Source organism: Dendropsophus ebraccatus, chromosome 4 (genome assembly GCF_027789765.1).
Source record: "Dendropsophus ebraccatus isolate aDenEbr1 chromosome 4, aDenEbr1.pat, whole genome shotgun sequence".
Taxonomy (NCBI): Eukaryota; Metazoa; Chordata; class Amphibia; order Anura; family Hylidae; genus Dendropsophus; species Dendropsophus ebraccatus.
Genome location: NC_091457.1, coordinates 107,189,072 through 107,206,568, shown reverse-complemented (window position 1 = coordinate 107,206,568; position 17,497 = coordinate 107,189,072). Strand labels below are relative to the sequence as shown.

The 17,497-nt window shown below is 43.4% G+C and overlaps 1 protein-coding gene across 1 annotated transcript in view; it reads right to left on the bottom strand.

Moving 5' to 3' along the window:
* Window positions 1-17,497, bottom strand: part of GRM7 (glutamate metabotropic receptor 7) — a 319,156-nt gene that overhangs the window by 109,748 nt on the left and 191,911 nt on the right. Inside the window, exons 5-7 of the mRNA XM_069966643.1 lie at window positions 15,423-15,563; window positions 8,341-8,541; window positions 5,497-5,636 (exon numbers count right to left, since the gene is read on the bottom strand). Of these exons, the coding sequence (XP_069822744.1) occupies window positions 5,497-5,636; window positions 8,341-8,541; window positions 15,423-15,563 (482 nt within the window). The remainder of the gene's footprint in view (window positions 1-5,496; window positions 5,637-8,340; window positions 8,542-15,422; window positions 15,564-17,497) is intronic.

Here is a 17,497-nt window from a genome sequence, read left to right as displayed (position 1 = left end):
CTCCAATGCTATTCCACAACGTGTATAACACAGAGTAATAACTCTTTGTTACCCGCAGTCCTATTTAAAACCAAAGGTAACATGCTATAACAATTCTGTTAGTACATACAGAGTTGAGTAGTACTGTAGGTAACATCTAGTACTATATCTGTACTTAGTAATCACTTTACATTTGCAGTGTTACTTAGGACTTTAGGTAACTAGCTACCATGGAGGCAGACCATGCAACGGCTTACAGTACCCACATCTGACACCACAGGTAGGGTGCCCTGCCAGTCTCTTGTGGCTGGAGGCAGCATTGCACCTCCATCGCATCTCAGACAGGGATTAGCTGTAGCAAGCAGTTCCTATAGAGTCAACCAGGAAGAAATAGCGATGAGTGGAGACCAGGACCCCACAGAGTAGAAGCTATGGGGAATCAGGGTGAGGGGTATATAGTGCACTTTCCAACCCAAGCAGCAGAAAAGCTAGACTAGATTATTTGTCAGAATTCACAAACTACTTGATGGAAAAAAAAATAAAAAATTGTGTTTCAGATGGAGGCAGAATGTTCCCCCCTCCATTGCTTTGAGGAATAAAGCTGGTATTTCATGTGCTTCAGCTAGAAATCTATCATGTAACAGGAAACTTGCAAGAAACAAATAATGTACATGGTTCTTTGCTTTGATCAGCAGAACCAGAAAGATACAATATCTCTCTGACAGATGCACAAAAAGTGTCTTCTGACACCATCCAGAGAGAAATCTCATTATCACCATGTGCCCTGCATGAGAACGAGGCCAAGCGGTGCTATCATAATTATGGTAAAACCTTGAATTAATACACAGCGCATCACAGACAGTTGGCGGCTGGCAGCTCTATGTGCAAGGGCATATACCCCCTGTGGAGAGCTAAATGGATGGGGCCAATCAGATCCAGTACGGAAACATTTAAAGGTGAACTGTACCTTCATATATTAAAGGGCTCTTGTCTTACCTGTACACTACAAAGAATTCACCAATATGAAGCAACATTAGCAACATTACTAGTGAGTATTGTCTTCTATAGTCTGGGAAAGTTGGATTTCAAGATTTTTTAATTGCAAGCTTAACCACATTTGTTATGCAAAGTTGGGCAGCATATTCCAGAGATAGTGTAGTATACCAGAGTGCAATTCCTGCATCTGGGCTTAGGATGGCACCTGTCCACAAGAGATTTATTATATGTTTTTTAAGGTAACATGTTCTATGCATTCTCTGTACCAGTTGGCAGGCAGACAAAGGGTTACATTGCCTTACACTCACACTACACAAACTGTTAGCCAACAGTGACACCTGCAGTCTTTAGTGGGTACTGCTTAGGTATTGTAGAAAGTTTCCAGTTTATTCTAGAAATTGCTAGAAGGTAGGTGGAGTATGTTAATTTGCTACCTATAAAAGTATTGCAGAGACAGAGTATAGCTGAGACAAGTTTAGTAGCTGTTGAGGAGACAATAACACAAGTAAAGAAACTAAGAACAAGAGCTGCTGAAAGAGGGGATCAGGGACTTAAAGTTGGGTTACAAGCTGACCAGCAAGGAGGAACACAGCTGGAGGTGAGACTAAACAGAGACTGTGGGAGAGTGTTTGTCAGGTGCACTTTCCACAGCCAGGAAGGGGCCTACACTTCTGAAGACTTCAGGAACATGAGTAGATGGACTTGAGTATACTGGGTAGCAGAGTTAACTTAGGTCTGTGTACTGTCTGTTTCTGAATTTGGGGGGAAAGGTTGTACAAGGACCGCTGGATACTTCTAGGAACTGAATGTTGTGGCTTACAGCTTGGCTTAGATACTAAAACAGAAAGCTCCCAAGCTGACAGAGGGAAAAGACTCAAGTACCATTGGGGAAAAGTTTCACAGGATCACAGTGCCCACCAGCGTCCCACGTGTAGTGAGAAACAAAGGTCTGAGGCAGACCATCTCTTTACACACACCAAACACAGTAACCCATTTAAGGCCATCAGTATTAAAGGGGAACTATCAGCAGGTTAGATGAATCTGACCTGCTGATAGCCCCCTTATGCGCACAGGGTGCCGAGGAGTAAGGTATGACTTTTACCTTCCTCCTCTGCACCGTTCCTGTGCAGTTAGTAGCTAAATCCATGGCCCGAAGCACCATTTGAAGCACTGCTCCGCCCCACATTGGCCTGCTCCTCCTAATAATAATAAATAGAGCAGGTGGGCCAGATGGGGTGGAGCAGTGCTTATAACGGTGATCCATCTAACCTGCTGATAGTTCCCCTTTAATAACTGTATGCCACTGGACTGTACAAGTGCTTTAGAGTTCTTTAGTAAAGGATTTACTGTTACACCACCTCCGTCCTTGTCTCCCTGTTGTCTGGTCCACCTGCACCACACCGCCATCAAGGGCCATCTTGCCAGACAGCAGTATTTGGGGTTTGCCCCGGGGGAACTACAGGTCCATACCACTCACCACCTTACACACAGGTGCAGCCCCCCTTAAACCTCTGCAGTGGCCCCCAGAAGGGAGTGAGAAAACAGGGAGGCGCCAGAGAGTAGTCTGTTCCTGTGGAAGCCCTTGTGCCCACCTGAGGCGATGACAAGTCTGTGAGCAATGCTGTGGTACACCACAAGACCCAGCCATTCTGCAGGTAACAGTACATTCTCACTCTGCAGCTCTCAGTTTATCCAGTGTATCCCCTCATTCCAGAGCTCAGCGCTACACAAAGGAGAGACCCAGCCACCCACAGGCTTAACAACTACTACTACCACCATCATCCTCTCCTCCTTGCTCTTGGTACTGTTGATCCTGATTATGCAGCGGGTGGTTACATTGGTCATTGTATTAGTTATGGTGTTGGTAGTGTTGTTGGTATTGATCATTACAACCTATAGAAGTATAAAAATGCTGGACAACAAAATCTCCATTTAACAATGAATACTTTATTATTACATATCAAAAATTATATTTAAAAACATTAAAAAAGGGAGGCAAAGAAATATACATAACATATATCAAATGGTATACAAGGCAGGAATAAGTAGATGTTAAATACACTATATACTGAGTAAACAGTGGTATGTCAATTGACTCCCAGAGGAAAGTGTACTAGTGCAAGTAAACAAGAGACTAAAAAAGTGCTAAAGTAACCTCTATATATTGCTGCAAGTGCAGTTACAAGTGCAAAGTCACATGTGCTAAAGTAAGCTGTAAGTTAAACTGATAAAGTAACAATAATCAATAATACTTAAACCTCGGGGTCCACACTGTATGCTGCCAAGTATTGCCACTCACCCGACGCAGCGTTTCGCTGTATGAGCTTGATAAAGCGAAACGCTACGTCGGGTGAGTGGCAATACTTGGCAGCATACAGTGTGGACCCCGAGGTTTAAGTATTATTGATTATTGTTACTTTATCAGTTTAACTTACAGCTTACTTTAGCACATGTGACTTTGCACTTGTAACTGCACTTGCAGCAATATATAGAGGTTACTTTAGCACTTTTTTAGTCTCTTGTTTACTTGCACTAGTACACTTTCCTCTGGGAGTCAATTGACATACCACTGTTTACTCAGTATATAGTGTATTTAACATCTACTTATTCCTGCCTTGTATACCATTTGATATATGTTATGTATATTTCTTTGCTTCCCTTTTTTAATGTTTTTAAATATAATTTTTGATATGTAATAATAAAGTATTCATTGTTAAATGGAGATTTTGTTGTCCAGCATTTTTATACTTCTATAGGTTGTATATATTGTGTTTGATGCTTATGGATAGTAGTGACTTATAGTCGTTTGCTAGGTCACCTAATCTGGTATTGATCATTGTAGCATTGGTGGGTTTAATTCTGTTTGTGTTGGTATTGATTGTGTTAGTACAGACAATAAATGTATTGGTGTTGCTTTTAGTAGTGTTTGTATTGTTGATATTTAGGCTAAGTTCACACAGCGTATAAATTCATAAAACAACGGCCTTAGTTGAAGTGTTGCAACACGGCCGTCATTTAAAGAATTTGCTGATTGCATTGAAGTACATGAAATCCTGGCCAGAGTGTATACACTCTGTATACACTCCAGCTGGAATTTCATGCAGCCGCACAAAATTTGACAGTGAATAGTGGCCACACAAAACTGACAGTGCAGACAATGTAAAGTGCGGCTCTGGCCACACTTTACATTGTTTGCTATAGGTATTGGAATGCAGACACACCGGAATGTGCCTGCATCCCAATTCAAAAGAAATTATGAACTTCACAGACAGTGGCTGTTCTGTGACTCGGCTTTGTCACAGAAGAGCCGCTGTCATACAACGTGTGAACCGGGCATTTTTAAGATGGTGGTGTTTATGGTGTTGGTTTTGCCACTGATTGTGGGTATGTAGGTGGTTGGTTTGTGGTGGGTGGTGGTGTTAGTGTTAATAATGATGTTAGTATTGATTGTGGTTATATTGAGGGTGATTTTGATATTGGTGTTTGAGTTGCTAGTGGTTTTGATGTTAGTATCATTAGTGATGTTTATGGTAATTGTAGAGTTGACGGCAAGGGAGACTACCTGATATGCACTTGTGCATACGCATCCTATGGACCCAAGTAACCCATAACTTCTAGTAATTCTGCAACCAACAGAAATTTAAGACATACAACAGGTAGTCTTAGCAGATACATTGGTCAGGAGACAACACATGTGGGACAGAACCATCAAGTCCCTATTGTTTCAAATGACACAAAATAAGCTTCACAAATGTGTGGGCTGATTATAATGGAAGTAAGTAGCTGGAGGGCAATATCTATATCAGTGCCGCATTGTGTCTCTTAATTTACAAGGTAATATGTGACTGAGGTTCCAGGCTGTGACTGCGGGTCATGGATAATGCGTTTCTGGTGGATGTCTCTGTCAGTCCTGAGCGATCAAGGGAAATATAAACCACAAACTCGCTTCTTTAAGACCTGGAAAATTCAATTTTGCTCCCCCAGCACTAAGGCTGCTGCTCAGACTTGTGAAATTGTGTTTAATAAAAGCTTTGATGACTAAGGGACCAGCGTCAGCTCCCACATAGCACCTTGGGGCTCCTCACCATGTTCTGCCTGACTCATAACCATGCGGCTACACATGTTACAAGAATACAGTCCCTGACCTTCTCTTTACTGAAAACTGTGCAAACAAACAAAAAAGGCTTCTACTTCTAAAAAAAAAAAAAAACAACAAAAAAAATGACTGCCAGATAGACTAGACTAATAATTCTCTCCTTCATCTCTTCTATTGCTCTATGTGCATGTCAGTCTCGCTGTGGTTCTGATTTTCTGTTTATGGACTAGGGTGCAAAGGACAACCAAACTATAAAACAGTAGTGTCACATGTCTACTGAATGGACATGTAAAGGAATTTTAGATCTAAAACCATTAAGTTCACTACAGGTTTTGTTAGGATGGCTTTGCTTCAGACACAATCTGCCATGGCTAAGCATAGACAACAAAGACTGTATGTTGCAGCATGTAACCAGATCCACTCACATTCAACTGCAATTCGTCGGTCCATTGTCCGATCAGTCTGTATCCCGGCGCAGTGCGATTTCCCATCTGGAATTGGAAGATGTCATATCGACCCAAAGCGTCTCCATTTTTATTAAACATAACTGGGGTCCCAGCACTTCCTGCAAGGGAACAAGGTAGAGATCATACAAAGAATATGATACTCAGTATGATGCACTGTGTCACTGTGTTAACAGTTCAAATCATCAAATAATTCTATTTTGTGGTGGCATATAATGTCAGCCAATAGCATAATGCTGGTAGGGTTGTGGTCACCGGCTGTCTTAAGGCCTATGCTCAGCCAATCACGGCTGAGAAGCTGATGACACGCTGGAGGGGGGCCGGCATGGGGGAGGGCTGGAGCGGGCCGGCCTGACAATGACGTGTTCGACCCAAGATGGCGGCCGGGGTCAACTGTTATTCGATGAGTATACGTCATCACACTTCCGGGGTGGCGGGAACACGGGTAAGGGGGCCATTCACTTAAATAACACACATTACAAAGTTGTATAACTTTGTAATGTGTGTTATTTAGTGAATAAATGTTCAACACCACACTACCTCTTTAAAGGGGTACTCTGGGGAAGAAAATAATGGTTTTTAAATCTGCAGGTGTCAGAAAGTTGTATAGATTTATAAATGCCTTCTATTTAGAGGACTCAAGTCATCCAGTCTTTATCACTGGCTGTATCCCCTGCAGAAATTGGTGTATTCTTTCCAGTCTGATGCAGTGCTCTCTGCTGCCACCTTTGTCCATGTTTGGAACTGTCCAGATAGTTTTTTCTACTGCTCAGGACAGTTCCTGACATGGACAGAGGAGACAGCAGAGAGCATAGTGTCAGACTGGAAAGAATACACCACTTCCTGCATAGATCATACATCAGCTGCATCAACAAGTACTGAAAGGCTTGAGATTTTAAAATAAAAGTACAAAACAAAGCTGTATAACTTTTTGACACCAGTTGATATGAAATTTTTTTTTTCCTCCATGATCCTCGAGCTTGGGACTGTAAAGAGAGAGGAACTGGCACTGCCAATGTTGCCATGTAGCACTAGAAAAGTTTTTTCTCTTAATCAAACTAAGACCGATGCATTTTGAAAAACTTACACTATCCTGCAAGGATACAAAGGACCCAGAATCAGGTCAGCGTTTCCTTAGTGTGGGCCCTATTAGTCGCAGCAGGCCACACATTAATGTGCTATATATTAAGGCTCTCCTATTAGTTGCACTTGGCTCCTGCTCACCTCATACTCGGTATATGCACACCACCCTGCAGTGTGGGATTCTCTTAAGCTCAGAAGTCTTATTATTTCTTTTTTTTTAGCCAACCAATGATTTCTTTAATAATTCTCTCCATTTCCTGCAAACTATAATTGAGCTCATTTTGGTAATTTGGCCGGCATTGTGCGCTGGAGGCAGACAGGCCTATTCTGGCTAAAACACGGGCAAGGTTTCATGTCCCGCTGCTAAAGCCTGCGTCATAGAAAGAAGCAGCGCTAATTATTCAGCTATTTAGCTGCAGATTTTGAGTATTTTACACTTCTCAGCTGATATGAAAAGAGCCAGCCAAGGAGTTAAACTAATTCATTCTTTGAAAAAAAAAAAAGAAATTAGGATGAGAATTTGGTTTTGTCTCTTCCACGAAACAGTAGAATCTGTTTCATGCTTCCTTTAAAAACAAATCATAGAGTGTAATCATTCCGAATAGTATCTCATATTACCCATAATGGCAGACAAAACCGTAAGTGTGGAGGCAGCAAGAGAGGTGGAACTTTGTTGCTAGAATATATTCATAGCTCAAAAGTATCATCAGCTATTTCATAGATTTCATACTTGTGAAGCTGTCCATATGTTTGTATATTAGATAGAAGTCGCCCCATAGCTTAAAGAAGCAGTTCACAAAAAAATATTATTGCCCCCCCCCCCCCCGGTAGGCACTGGAACGTATACTTACCACAGCTGATCGGTGTCTCGCGGCACGGCTTTGTTCTGGTCCCATGGCGCCATTCAAATCCGGGGTGCGTTCACTTCAGCTTCTGCACTGACTCCTCTTCTCTGCCTTGTAATTGAACGCCGGAAGTCCGGCATAGAATCACAGGACAGAGAAGAGGAGTCACAGCAGAGGCGGATGTGAGCATGCGCTGGATTTGAATGGCACCGCGGGACCGCAACGAAGCCGCGGCACGGAACACCGATCAGCTACTGTAAGTATACTTCCCAGCGCCTACGCTGAACTGCTTCTTTAATATTATACTGTATATACTGTATGACCTAGCGGTGAATACAGACAGTATATAGCCCCAATAAAAGAACTTAATGTGGGCCCCATAATCTCAAATAATTTCTAATTATGTTGTTTCCGTGACCTGCGTAGATGTAGGGTGATGCTGGGGATGTTGGAGTTTGTTCCTCACATGCAGAAGTCCAGAGTGACCACATCGGATCTCCATACTGTTGGTGAAGTCAGTGTACTCGCTTTTTTATCATGTGCTGATATTAGGGTCAGGTATGTCTTATAGTCCATTTATATCCATAACTGAAGGCATGGAAGAGAGAAAGCTTGGGGGGGGGGGTAAGCATCTCTATGAAGCCTCGGTGACTCTATGACCACGTTAGCTCTTTAGCTGACAGGAGTATTACTGTCTAGACAATACAGTAGACTGATGGAAAAAGAGGAGTCCCAGATGTTGAAATTTGCAGGGAAATTTGGAGACCATTGTGAATCGTAACTCCTTGACCTAACAGCTATCTAACAGTGTCAGCAGCTTGGAACGTGAATTGCAGCTGACAGATTCACTTAATGGGTAAAACTAAAACACTCTTACCATTAAAGCTGACATTGCGGATGTATTTCAGAAGTTTCTTCCCCACAGGAGGGTCCACCGCTGGGCAAAGACCAGAAGAGCCAGGACACAGATCCTTTATCATATTGTGCAGAGCATGAGCCATTGCATATACTGCATCCACCACAAACTGGACCCTGGCATCCTGCTCATAGGGAGAGTCCTGCCCAATACGCTCTTGACCTGTGGGAAATGTGGACAACCAAGGTGAGTCTCCATAATAAGGATAACTCCGACTAAAGGGAAAAAAACACCAGTTATAAAACAATTAATGAACATATGGGACAGTTCTGTATATTAGAAGCAAATAGGATCATATAATGAAGAAAGCAGATTTAGGCTATGTTCACACACCGATTATTTTTGTAAAACCACAGCCATTGTTGATTTATACGGAAACATACGTCCATTGTTGCCTAGGAATCACATAGTATACGCTCCGGTCGGGATCTCTTGCGGCGCTGCAAACAACTGACGTCAGTTTTCTGTGGCCGCTATTCATTGAATAGCAGCCGCAGAAAATCCTGTCAGTGCACACTGTGGAGCGAGCGGCTCCGGCCATACACTCCACAGTGTGCTATGGGGAGTTCTGATGCGGGCACGCACGGATGCGCCCGCATCAGAACACTGTGGCCAAAAAGATCATCTAGCCAGTACTGCAGTACCGGCCTGGATGATCTTTTCAGAGATCGGCCGTTCCGTGTCCCGGCGGTTCACGGAATGGCCGGTCTCATACGCTTTATGTCAACAAAGCCTAAGTGAGGGCGGTTCATCTTGAATGGGGAACAATCTTGTCCATGCCCTTATCTAAGTGTAGGTACCCATTTTAGGGCATTGTGCATGGTTATGTTGGTTGATCGTTGAGCTATGCCATCAGGCTATGGAATCTAGGGAGAGACTGTCAATGGCAATATAGTAATTTCAAGAGCCTAAGTGGCACAACACTATGGCACTATACTAGTGCTATATACTTTAATAATAAAAGGCCCCACTGTCTAAAGGCCAGCTGATGACATTATCTGACATGTAGCAGAATCCTAATATTCCTTTAACAGTATATGCCAACCACCTACACTCATCAGGATGTCAGTGGCAGGTGTTTCCCAAAAAATACCTTCTAGAGTGGCAATCATGTATAGCTTACAGAGCGCCTGACATAGGTACCTCTCTCAAAGGCCCTTGGAGTGCCAGTCACATATACCCTCCAGAGTGACAGCCATAGATGCCTCTCACAGATGCCTTCTATAGTGCTAGTCACATACTATACAGAGTGCTAGGCACAGATGCCTCTCTCAGAGGCCCTTGGAGTGCCAGTCACATATACCCTCCAGAGTGACAGCCATAGATGCCTCTCACAGATGCCTTCTATAGTGCTAGTCACATACTATACAGAGTGCTAGGCATAGATGCCTCTCTCAGAGGCCCTTGGAGTGCCAGTCACATATGCCCTCCGGAGTGACAGCCATAGATGCCTCTCACAGATGCCTTCTATAGCGCTAGTCACATACTATACAGAGTGCCAGCCATAGATGCCTCTCACAGATGCCTTCTATAGTGCTAGTCACATAGTGCTAAGCATATGTACCACCTACAAATGCCCCTGTAGTGCCTGTCACATATACTGCCAGAGTGGCAGAAAAATATTGCCTATGTTGGTGCTGTCGCCGCTTAATGGGATAAAGTCTTCAAAGACTTAGGTGTTCATTTGAAGAAAATCCTTTATTCATACAGGCGCACACTGATCCTTGTAAGACCACATCAATACGTTTTCTTCAGATGTTCTCCTACATCTGTGAAGACTTTATTCCTTGAAAGAATGACAGCACCAACACAGACAATATTTTTTTATTTCTCTACTGAGTCTGTAACTGCTCTATGGTCACATATAATAAGTCTAAACAGGACTTCCTCATTTTAATCCATAGTGATACTACATCCACAAGGTGAGGGACCTGCACATAGATTGTACTGTAGTACACCACTGGGACCTGTTTAAAAGTCTATTACACAAGGTGCAGACTCCTTTTGTTTCTAATTTATTTTATAGCAGACATACATATCTCTCACAGATGCTGCCCAAAGTGCCAGTTACATACATACCATGGGCGTAGCTACCATAGAGGCAGGGTAGGCAGCTGCTATGGGGCCCATGCAGCAGGGGGGCCCAGGGATGCACAGGGAAGATAGGAGCCATCATGTGTCCTTCTGCTTAACCCCTTAAGTACTGCAGTGTGTAAGTGACCCAATGTTTACTTACATGCTGCAACACAAAAAGGGTTGAAAGCAGAAGACAAAGAGATCTCTGTTTCACTGCACTGATAACCCCTGACCTCTGTTTTCCACCCTGCAGCAATCAAGTAGGAAAATGTGCAGAGCTCCACACAGAGGTCAGGGGTTATCATTGCACGAGCAGTGAAGCAGAGATCTCCTTGTCTTCTGAACTTTAGGTCACTTACACACTGTAGTACATAAGGGGTTAAGCAGAAGGCAGTCTTCTCCTGCACCTATGTATTTAACCATAATGTTTCTAGTGGGCCCTTATAGTTAAAACAGTGGACTGACAGAGCAAGGAGCCATTGACTCCCTGCTCTGCCAGACTCTATTGTAGCTGCAGCCAGGATTCTGCCTCTGGCCATGAGAGATTTTATTTTTTGGCCACATCACCAAGTTTTATATATTTAAAATAATAATAATAATAATAATAATATTAATAATAATAATAATAATAATAATAATAATAATAATATATGCAGTGCTTTAGTGTTTTGCATAGGGGAGGGGGGGCCCTTACAATTTTTTGCTATGGGGCCCCGTTAATCCTAGCTACGCCCCTGATACATACTGCAGCCTTCCCTAGTCCCAGATGCCTCAATTCCACACTTACCTCCCACAAGTAGCTGGAGTTCCCCATTGCAGCTGCCATGGGACTCACTTTTGGCATATCACATGATGATTACATCATGTACTACATCATCATTTCATATGCCACAGGGGCTAGGTACTGTTGCACCATTTGCACCATAGATAAAGTGGCAGTGTGAAGAAACATTACATTTTTCTGATTGCTCTGAAAAACCATGTACTCAAAAAGTGGTTACCCATTCAGGAACTGGCATCCTGGCTGGCATCCTGAAGCAGCATAAGGAATAGGGGGAGCTGCCAGAAAAGAAGAACACAAAGACTGTACTTTCTGGGTCAAAATTCAAAGGAAATTTATATTAAGGGTACAAACACACACAGCAGATACGCAGCAGATACGCAGCAGATTTGGTGGTGCAGATTTGATGCTGTGTTCAGTTATTTAGATCTAATCTGCTGCGTATCTGCTGCGTATCGCAGCAGTAAATACACAGCGTATATGCTGTGTGTGTTTGTACCCTAAGGCACATTTATCAATGTGCAACCTTGGAGTGTACCATGGAAAAGGTGCAGATTTTTGCCTTTTCTTTGGCGTCAGCCAGGTGAAAGCCATTAGCCTGATGGCCTTGCAGTGAGTAGGGCGGCAAGGAGGAGGCAAGGCCTCCTCTCATGCCTAATTTATCATGGTTTAGGCGTATACCATGGCAGGAATCTACACTTGCTCTGGAGCAGGTGTAGATTCTGCGCCTGCCATGGGAAAGGCGCAAGTCCCACCAGATTTATTAAGAAGTGTTTACCTCTTAGTAAATCTGGAGAACAGCATGGGGGGATAAATTCTCCCCATTGTCTTTACTTTTGATATAGCTGGGAGTATTTCTCTTCTGCTCTCAGTGTTGGATCCTTGGTCTTCTTCAAAGAAAGATTTCATTATTTTCTATAGATTTTTTTTCCTCAGGATAATGCTACGTTTACACGGAACGATAATTCGACCGATCGTACGATTAACGATGTTGGAGTAACGTTTTTTTTCTCATAACGATCAGCGTTTAGATGGTACGATATATCGTACGGAAATTCGTTTTGCGATCGCTTAAAGCCTATCTCACACATTGGTTAAATCGGCGAACGGCTGTTCACATGGAACGATCTGCGAATTTTTTGTGAACGATCAACGACGATTTGAGAACCTGTTGGACGTTCGCTGCGTTTACACGTACGATTATCATTCGAATTCGACCGTTATCCTGCAAATCGTTCCATGTAAACGCAGCATAAGAGTGACAGATAATAAATATATGCTAATAGGTCTAATAGAAAATGTCAGCTTCTCATTGTTCCTGGTCTTTTCCTGTTCCATCTGATGTTCCATCTCCGATTTTATCTTTATTTCCTGTCTCAGTTATGGAGTCTCAGCTGGCTCTGGTCCAAGGAGAACCTTGCAACAATGTCCTTCACGGAGCGTCAGACCATGAAAATCCCACTAATGCTGTAATGTTTCATTATTTTCACAAATATTTCTTTTCCTCTGTGGGGAGCTTTCAGATGAATGACTTGATGGGGATTTTGAGCTTGTTTTTGTGAACTCCGCAAATGTTTATCCAAGAGTGAGATGATAGATAGGAAGGTGAGTAGATGATTGATGGATGGATGGATTGATAGATAGATAGATAGATAGATAGATAGATAGATAGATAGATAGATAGATAGATAGATAGATAGATAGACAGACACAGATATGAGTGGGTGAGATAGACAGGTAGATGACTTCTGTGTTCCTACTTTTCATTTTAGCTTTTATTTTTGTTTTTGGAGTATTTTTGCCTTGATTATTTTGAAATAGTGCACAAATTGAGCCATTTTTCTACAACTCTGCAAGTTGTAGAAAAACACGTAACTTTTTTGATTGTTCATAGCAAAATCACAGTAAAAACATGCAAACAAAACAAAAACGCAATGGCCCAGGTTTACTTAAATTGTTGAGGTTCCAAAATCCCTGTGTATTGGTGTCTTGCGTTCACTTTAGTACTTGTTAGTTAGAGTATTTGGTTGGTTTGGTGCCTTCAGTTGTGCCTTTGCATTTGTGACATTATTTATTAGTCAGGACTTCTTGTTTAGGTGAGAATTTAAGGATTACTGTGAGGTTTTCTTAGCTGCTCTGTCGGTCCCTGTCTTAGCTGCTCTGTCGGTCTCTGTTTTAGCTGCTCTGTCGGTCCCTGTCTTAGCTGCTCTGTAGGTCTCTGTCTTAGCTGCTCTGTCGGTCCCTGTCTTAGCTGCTCTGTCGATCCCTGTCTTAGCTGCTCTGTCTGTCTTTATTTTCGCTCCTCTGTCACTCTTTGTCTTAGCTGCTCTGTCGGTACTTGTTTTAGCTGCTCTGTCAGTCCCTGTCTTAGCTGCTCTGTCGGTCTCTGTCTTAGCTGCTCTGTCGGTCAATGTCCTAGCTGCTCTGTCGATCTCTGTCTTAGCTGCTCTGTCGGTCTTTGTCTTACCTGCTCTGTCGCTCTTTGTCTTAGCTGCTCTTTTGGTCCTTGTTTTAGCTGCTCAGTTGGTCCCTGTCTTAGCTGCTCTGTCGGTCTCTGTCCTAGCTGCTCTGTCCGTCTCTGTCTTAGCTGCTCTGTCGCTCTTTGTCTTAGCTGCTCTGTCGGTCTCTGTCTTAGCTGCTCTGTCTCTCTTTATCTTCGCTGCTCTGTCGCTCTTTGTTTTAGCTGCTCTGTCGGTCCCTGTCTTAGCTGCTCTGTCGCTCTTTGTGGTAGCTGCTCTGTCGGTCCCTGTCTTAGCTGCTCTGTCCATCTCTGTCTTAGCTGCTCTGTCGATCCCTGTCTTAGCTGCTCTGTCGGTCTCTGTCCTAGCTGCTCTGTCCGTCTCTGTCTTAGCTGCTCTTTCGGTCCTTGTTTTAGCTGCTCTGTCGGTCCCTGTCTTAGCTGCTCTGTCGGTCACTGTCCTAGCTGCTCTGTCGGTCACTGTCCTAGCTACTCTGTCGGTCTCTGTCTTAGCTGCTCTGTCGGTCTTTGTCTTAGCTGCTCTGTCGGTCACTGTCTTAGCTGCTCTGTCGGTCACTGTCTTAGCTGCTCTGTCGGTCTCTGTCTTAGCTGCTTTGTCGGTCTCTGTCTTAGCTGCTTTGTCGGTCTTTGTCTTAGCTGCTCTGTCGGTCTCTGTCTTAGCTGCTCTGTCGGTCACTGTCCTAGCTGCTCTGTCGGTCTCTGTCCTAGATGCTCTGTCGGTCTCTGTCTTAGCTGCTCTGTCTCTCTTTATCTTCGCTGCTCTGTCGCTCTTTGTTTTAGCTGCTCTGTCGCTCTTTGTTTTAGCTGCTCTGTCGGTCTCTGTTTTAGCTGCTCTGTCGGTCCCTGTCTTAGCTGCTCTGTAGGTCTCTGTCTTAGCTGCTCTGTCGGTCCCTGTCTTAGCTGCTCTGTCGGTCCCTGTCTTAGCTGCTCTGTCTGTCTTTATTTTCGCTCCTCTGTCGCTCTTTGTCTTAGCTGCTCTGTTGGTACTTGTTTTAGCTGCTCTGTCGGTCTCTGTCCTAGCTGCTCTGTCGGTCACTGTCCTAGCTGCTCTGTCGATCTCTGTCTTAGCTGCTCTGTCGCTCTTTGTCTTACCTGCTCTGTCGCTCTTTGTCTTAGCTGCTCTTTCGGTCCTTGTTTTAGCTGCTCAGTCGGTCCCTGTCTTAGCTGCTCTGTCGGTCACTGTCCTAGCTGCTCTGTCGGTCTCTGTCTTAGCTACTCTGTCGGTCTCTGTCTTAGCTGCTCTGTCGGTCACTGTCCTAGCTGCTCTGTCGGTCTCTGTCTTAGCTGCTCTGTCGGTCTTTGTCCTAGCTGCTCTGTCGGTCTCTGTCTTAGCTGCTCTGTCGGTCTTTGTCTTAGCTGCTCTGTCGGTCTCTGTCTTAGCTGCTCTGTCGGTCTCTGTCTTAGCTGCTTTGTCGGTCTCTGTCTTAGCTGCTCTGTCGGTCTTTGTCTTAGCTGCTCTGTCGGTCTCTGTCTTAGCTGCTTTGTCGGTCTTTGTCTTAGCTGCTCTGTCGGTCTCTGTCTTAGCTGCTCTGTCGGTCTCTAGAGCTAATGTGCACATCTATATGAACAGATACCTCTAAGCATAGACAATAGGATATTACAGGTGAAGCTGTAGTGTGCGTACCTAATGGAACCTCAAAAATTGAGAATTCTATTCTGTTTACTTCTTGCAGTATACTTCCTCATGTCACCATCTCCACTACTTACCTGTGCACTTTCGGTCAGTATCTTCCTTCCTAGAACCAGTAATGGTCAGTTTACAGTTAAAGTTTTCTTCCCAGTATTCTGCAAACCAGACATTCCTCCTGTTATTCTCCAGGTTTCGAGAGGTAAAGTAGGCATCAAAACCTGGTGGAGGCAACCACATCAACAGTTAGTGCAGTGGGTTATTCCATTCAAACGCTACTGTACAATTGTACTACCCTACTATTTATATTTGTTTGGATCCTGTGCTTCCTGGTTCACATATATAATGAAAGAATTGCAGTGAATACTGAAACACAAGTAGTCCAGTTATTTATAGAGCAGTGCAACTTCAGAGATTTATATGTTATTCAGGATCTCTGGAAAGCTGGGTGACAAACCCATTGGCATGTACTTCTTGAAGTTTCATTCACTTGTTTGTGGGGAATAACACAGCCCCCCCCCCCACCAGTCCTCTGCATAGTGTAAGTTGCTGATGAATTGTGACTATGCGCTCGGAAGTAAGGAGCAGCCATGTCACTCTCAGCCTTTTGCCGTATTCAGATGAATGCTTAATTACACAAGTGCATCATTAACAGTTGCCAATCAGGATTCATTAGGAGCTTTCAGTTGCGGCTCACTGTCTTAAATATTTGCATAGTGCCTCGTGCCGCCATCATGTGCGGATTATTCCATCGCTGTTTTGCTCTGGAATTATTCATGGTGACTCTTTAATTAAACTCTACCACAGGTATAAGTGGCCTACAGCGCTCCAAGCTGTTTTGAACTACATCTCCCATGAACCTCAGGCCGCCAGAGGCAACCGTCTCTATCGCAGCTGTTGTTGATCCAGTTGGTCCCTCTGGATTGCAGGTTTGACCAGTTAATACCAGCCCTTGAGTCGTCCTCTTCTGTCATTGTTGTTACAAATAATATTCAGCTAGATCTATCTGTTCCTGGGATGACTGCCATGGTGGCTGACACCCAGCTTTCCCAGAACCCTCAATAGAAGACAGCAATGCTCCAATAGTAGACTGATTTATCGTTCAGGAGCTGTAATACGATGTTCACTCATAGTGTCCTTGACATTTTTCTACAGCTTGTCATAGAAGTGATTACACAATGGATAGTACAACATGGTGCATAGAGCAACAACAGTAGTGTCAAAAAAATTTTGAGGCAGATATAATAAAGAAGGGCATTTTACACACTGGTCTTTATCTGAAGCCTGTTGGTATAAATTGTTACAAACAGTAACGTAGGTACCATGGAGGCAGCAGGCAAAGCGTGGTCTGCCTGTATGGCAGCCATGGCTCACAGCACCCATTGGCAGGGCTCCCTGTCCTGCCAGTCTCCTTTGTGGCCAGAGGAAGCATTGTACCTTTAGCCACAAGGAGCCCTCCCAAACTTCCAGCAGATATGGTAGGTAAATCTACAATAACTAAATGTAAACCTGCCTGGGATACACATATCTATCCTAAGATAATAAGTTAATACTGTAAGGGTGTACTAAATGAACCAAGTGGTCTTTTTCTCCCGACACTCTTCTGTTTCTATGTAAAGCGGTCATTCCCAGCTTTGTGTGGTTTCTGTGTATTTCTTGAAAGCTCTGTAGATTTTGGTGTAAATAGCAAATGATAAGGAGATGCTATTTATAACGTGTTTATAGTCAGTGACACATATGGCCACATTGTTGTGCAAATTGGTTTGCACTGGAGCCAATGATTCTTTCTAGTTGCCTTGTGTGGGTAATGATGGTATCTATAGCTCAGTAAACCCATTCTTACCTATTATTGAGAAATAATATCAGGGTAATTATTTGAAGCAGTACCAACGTAATGCCCATTTATATAGACCACCCTGCAACCCAATGCATGTGAATAGTGAATAACGCACACCTTCATATGATTCCTTCATTAGACCCTGAGAACAATTCCACCTGGTTCACAATCCATATATAATACCAGTGAAGGGTGCAATGTAAATGTTTCCAAAAACTATCTTTACTAGGAGATTTAATAGATATTAGGACATTGTGTTTGGTGAAATATAATGTATCACATTCTTGGATGTCCAGTCCAGGTCATAATTAAGCAGTG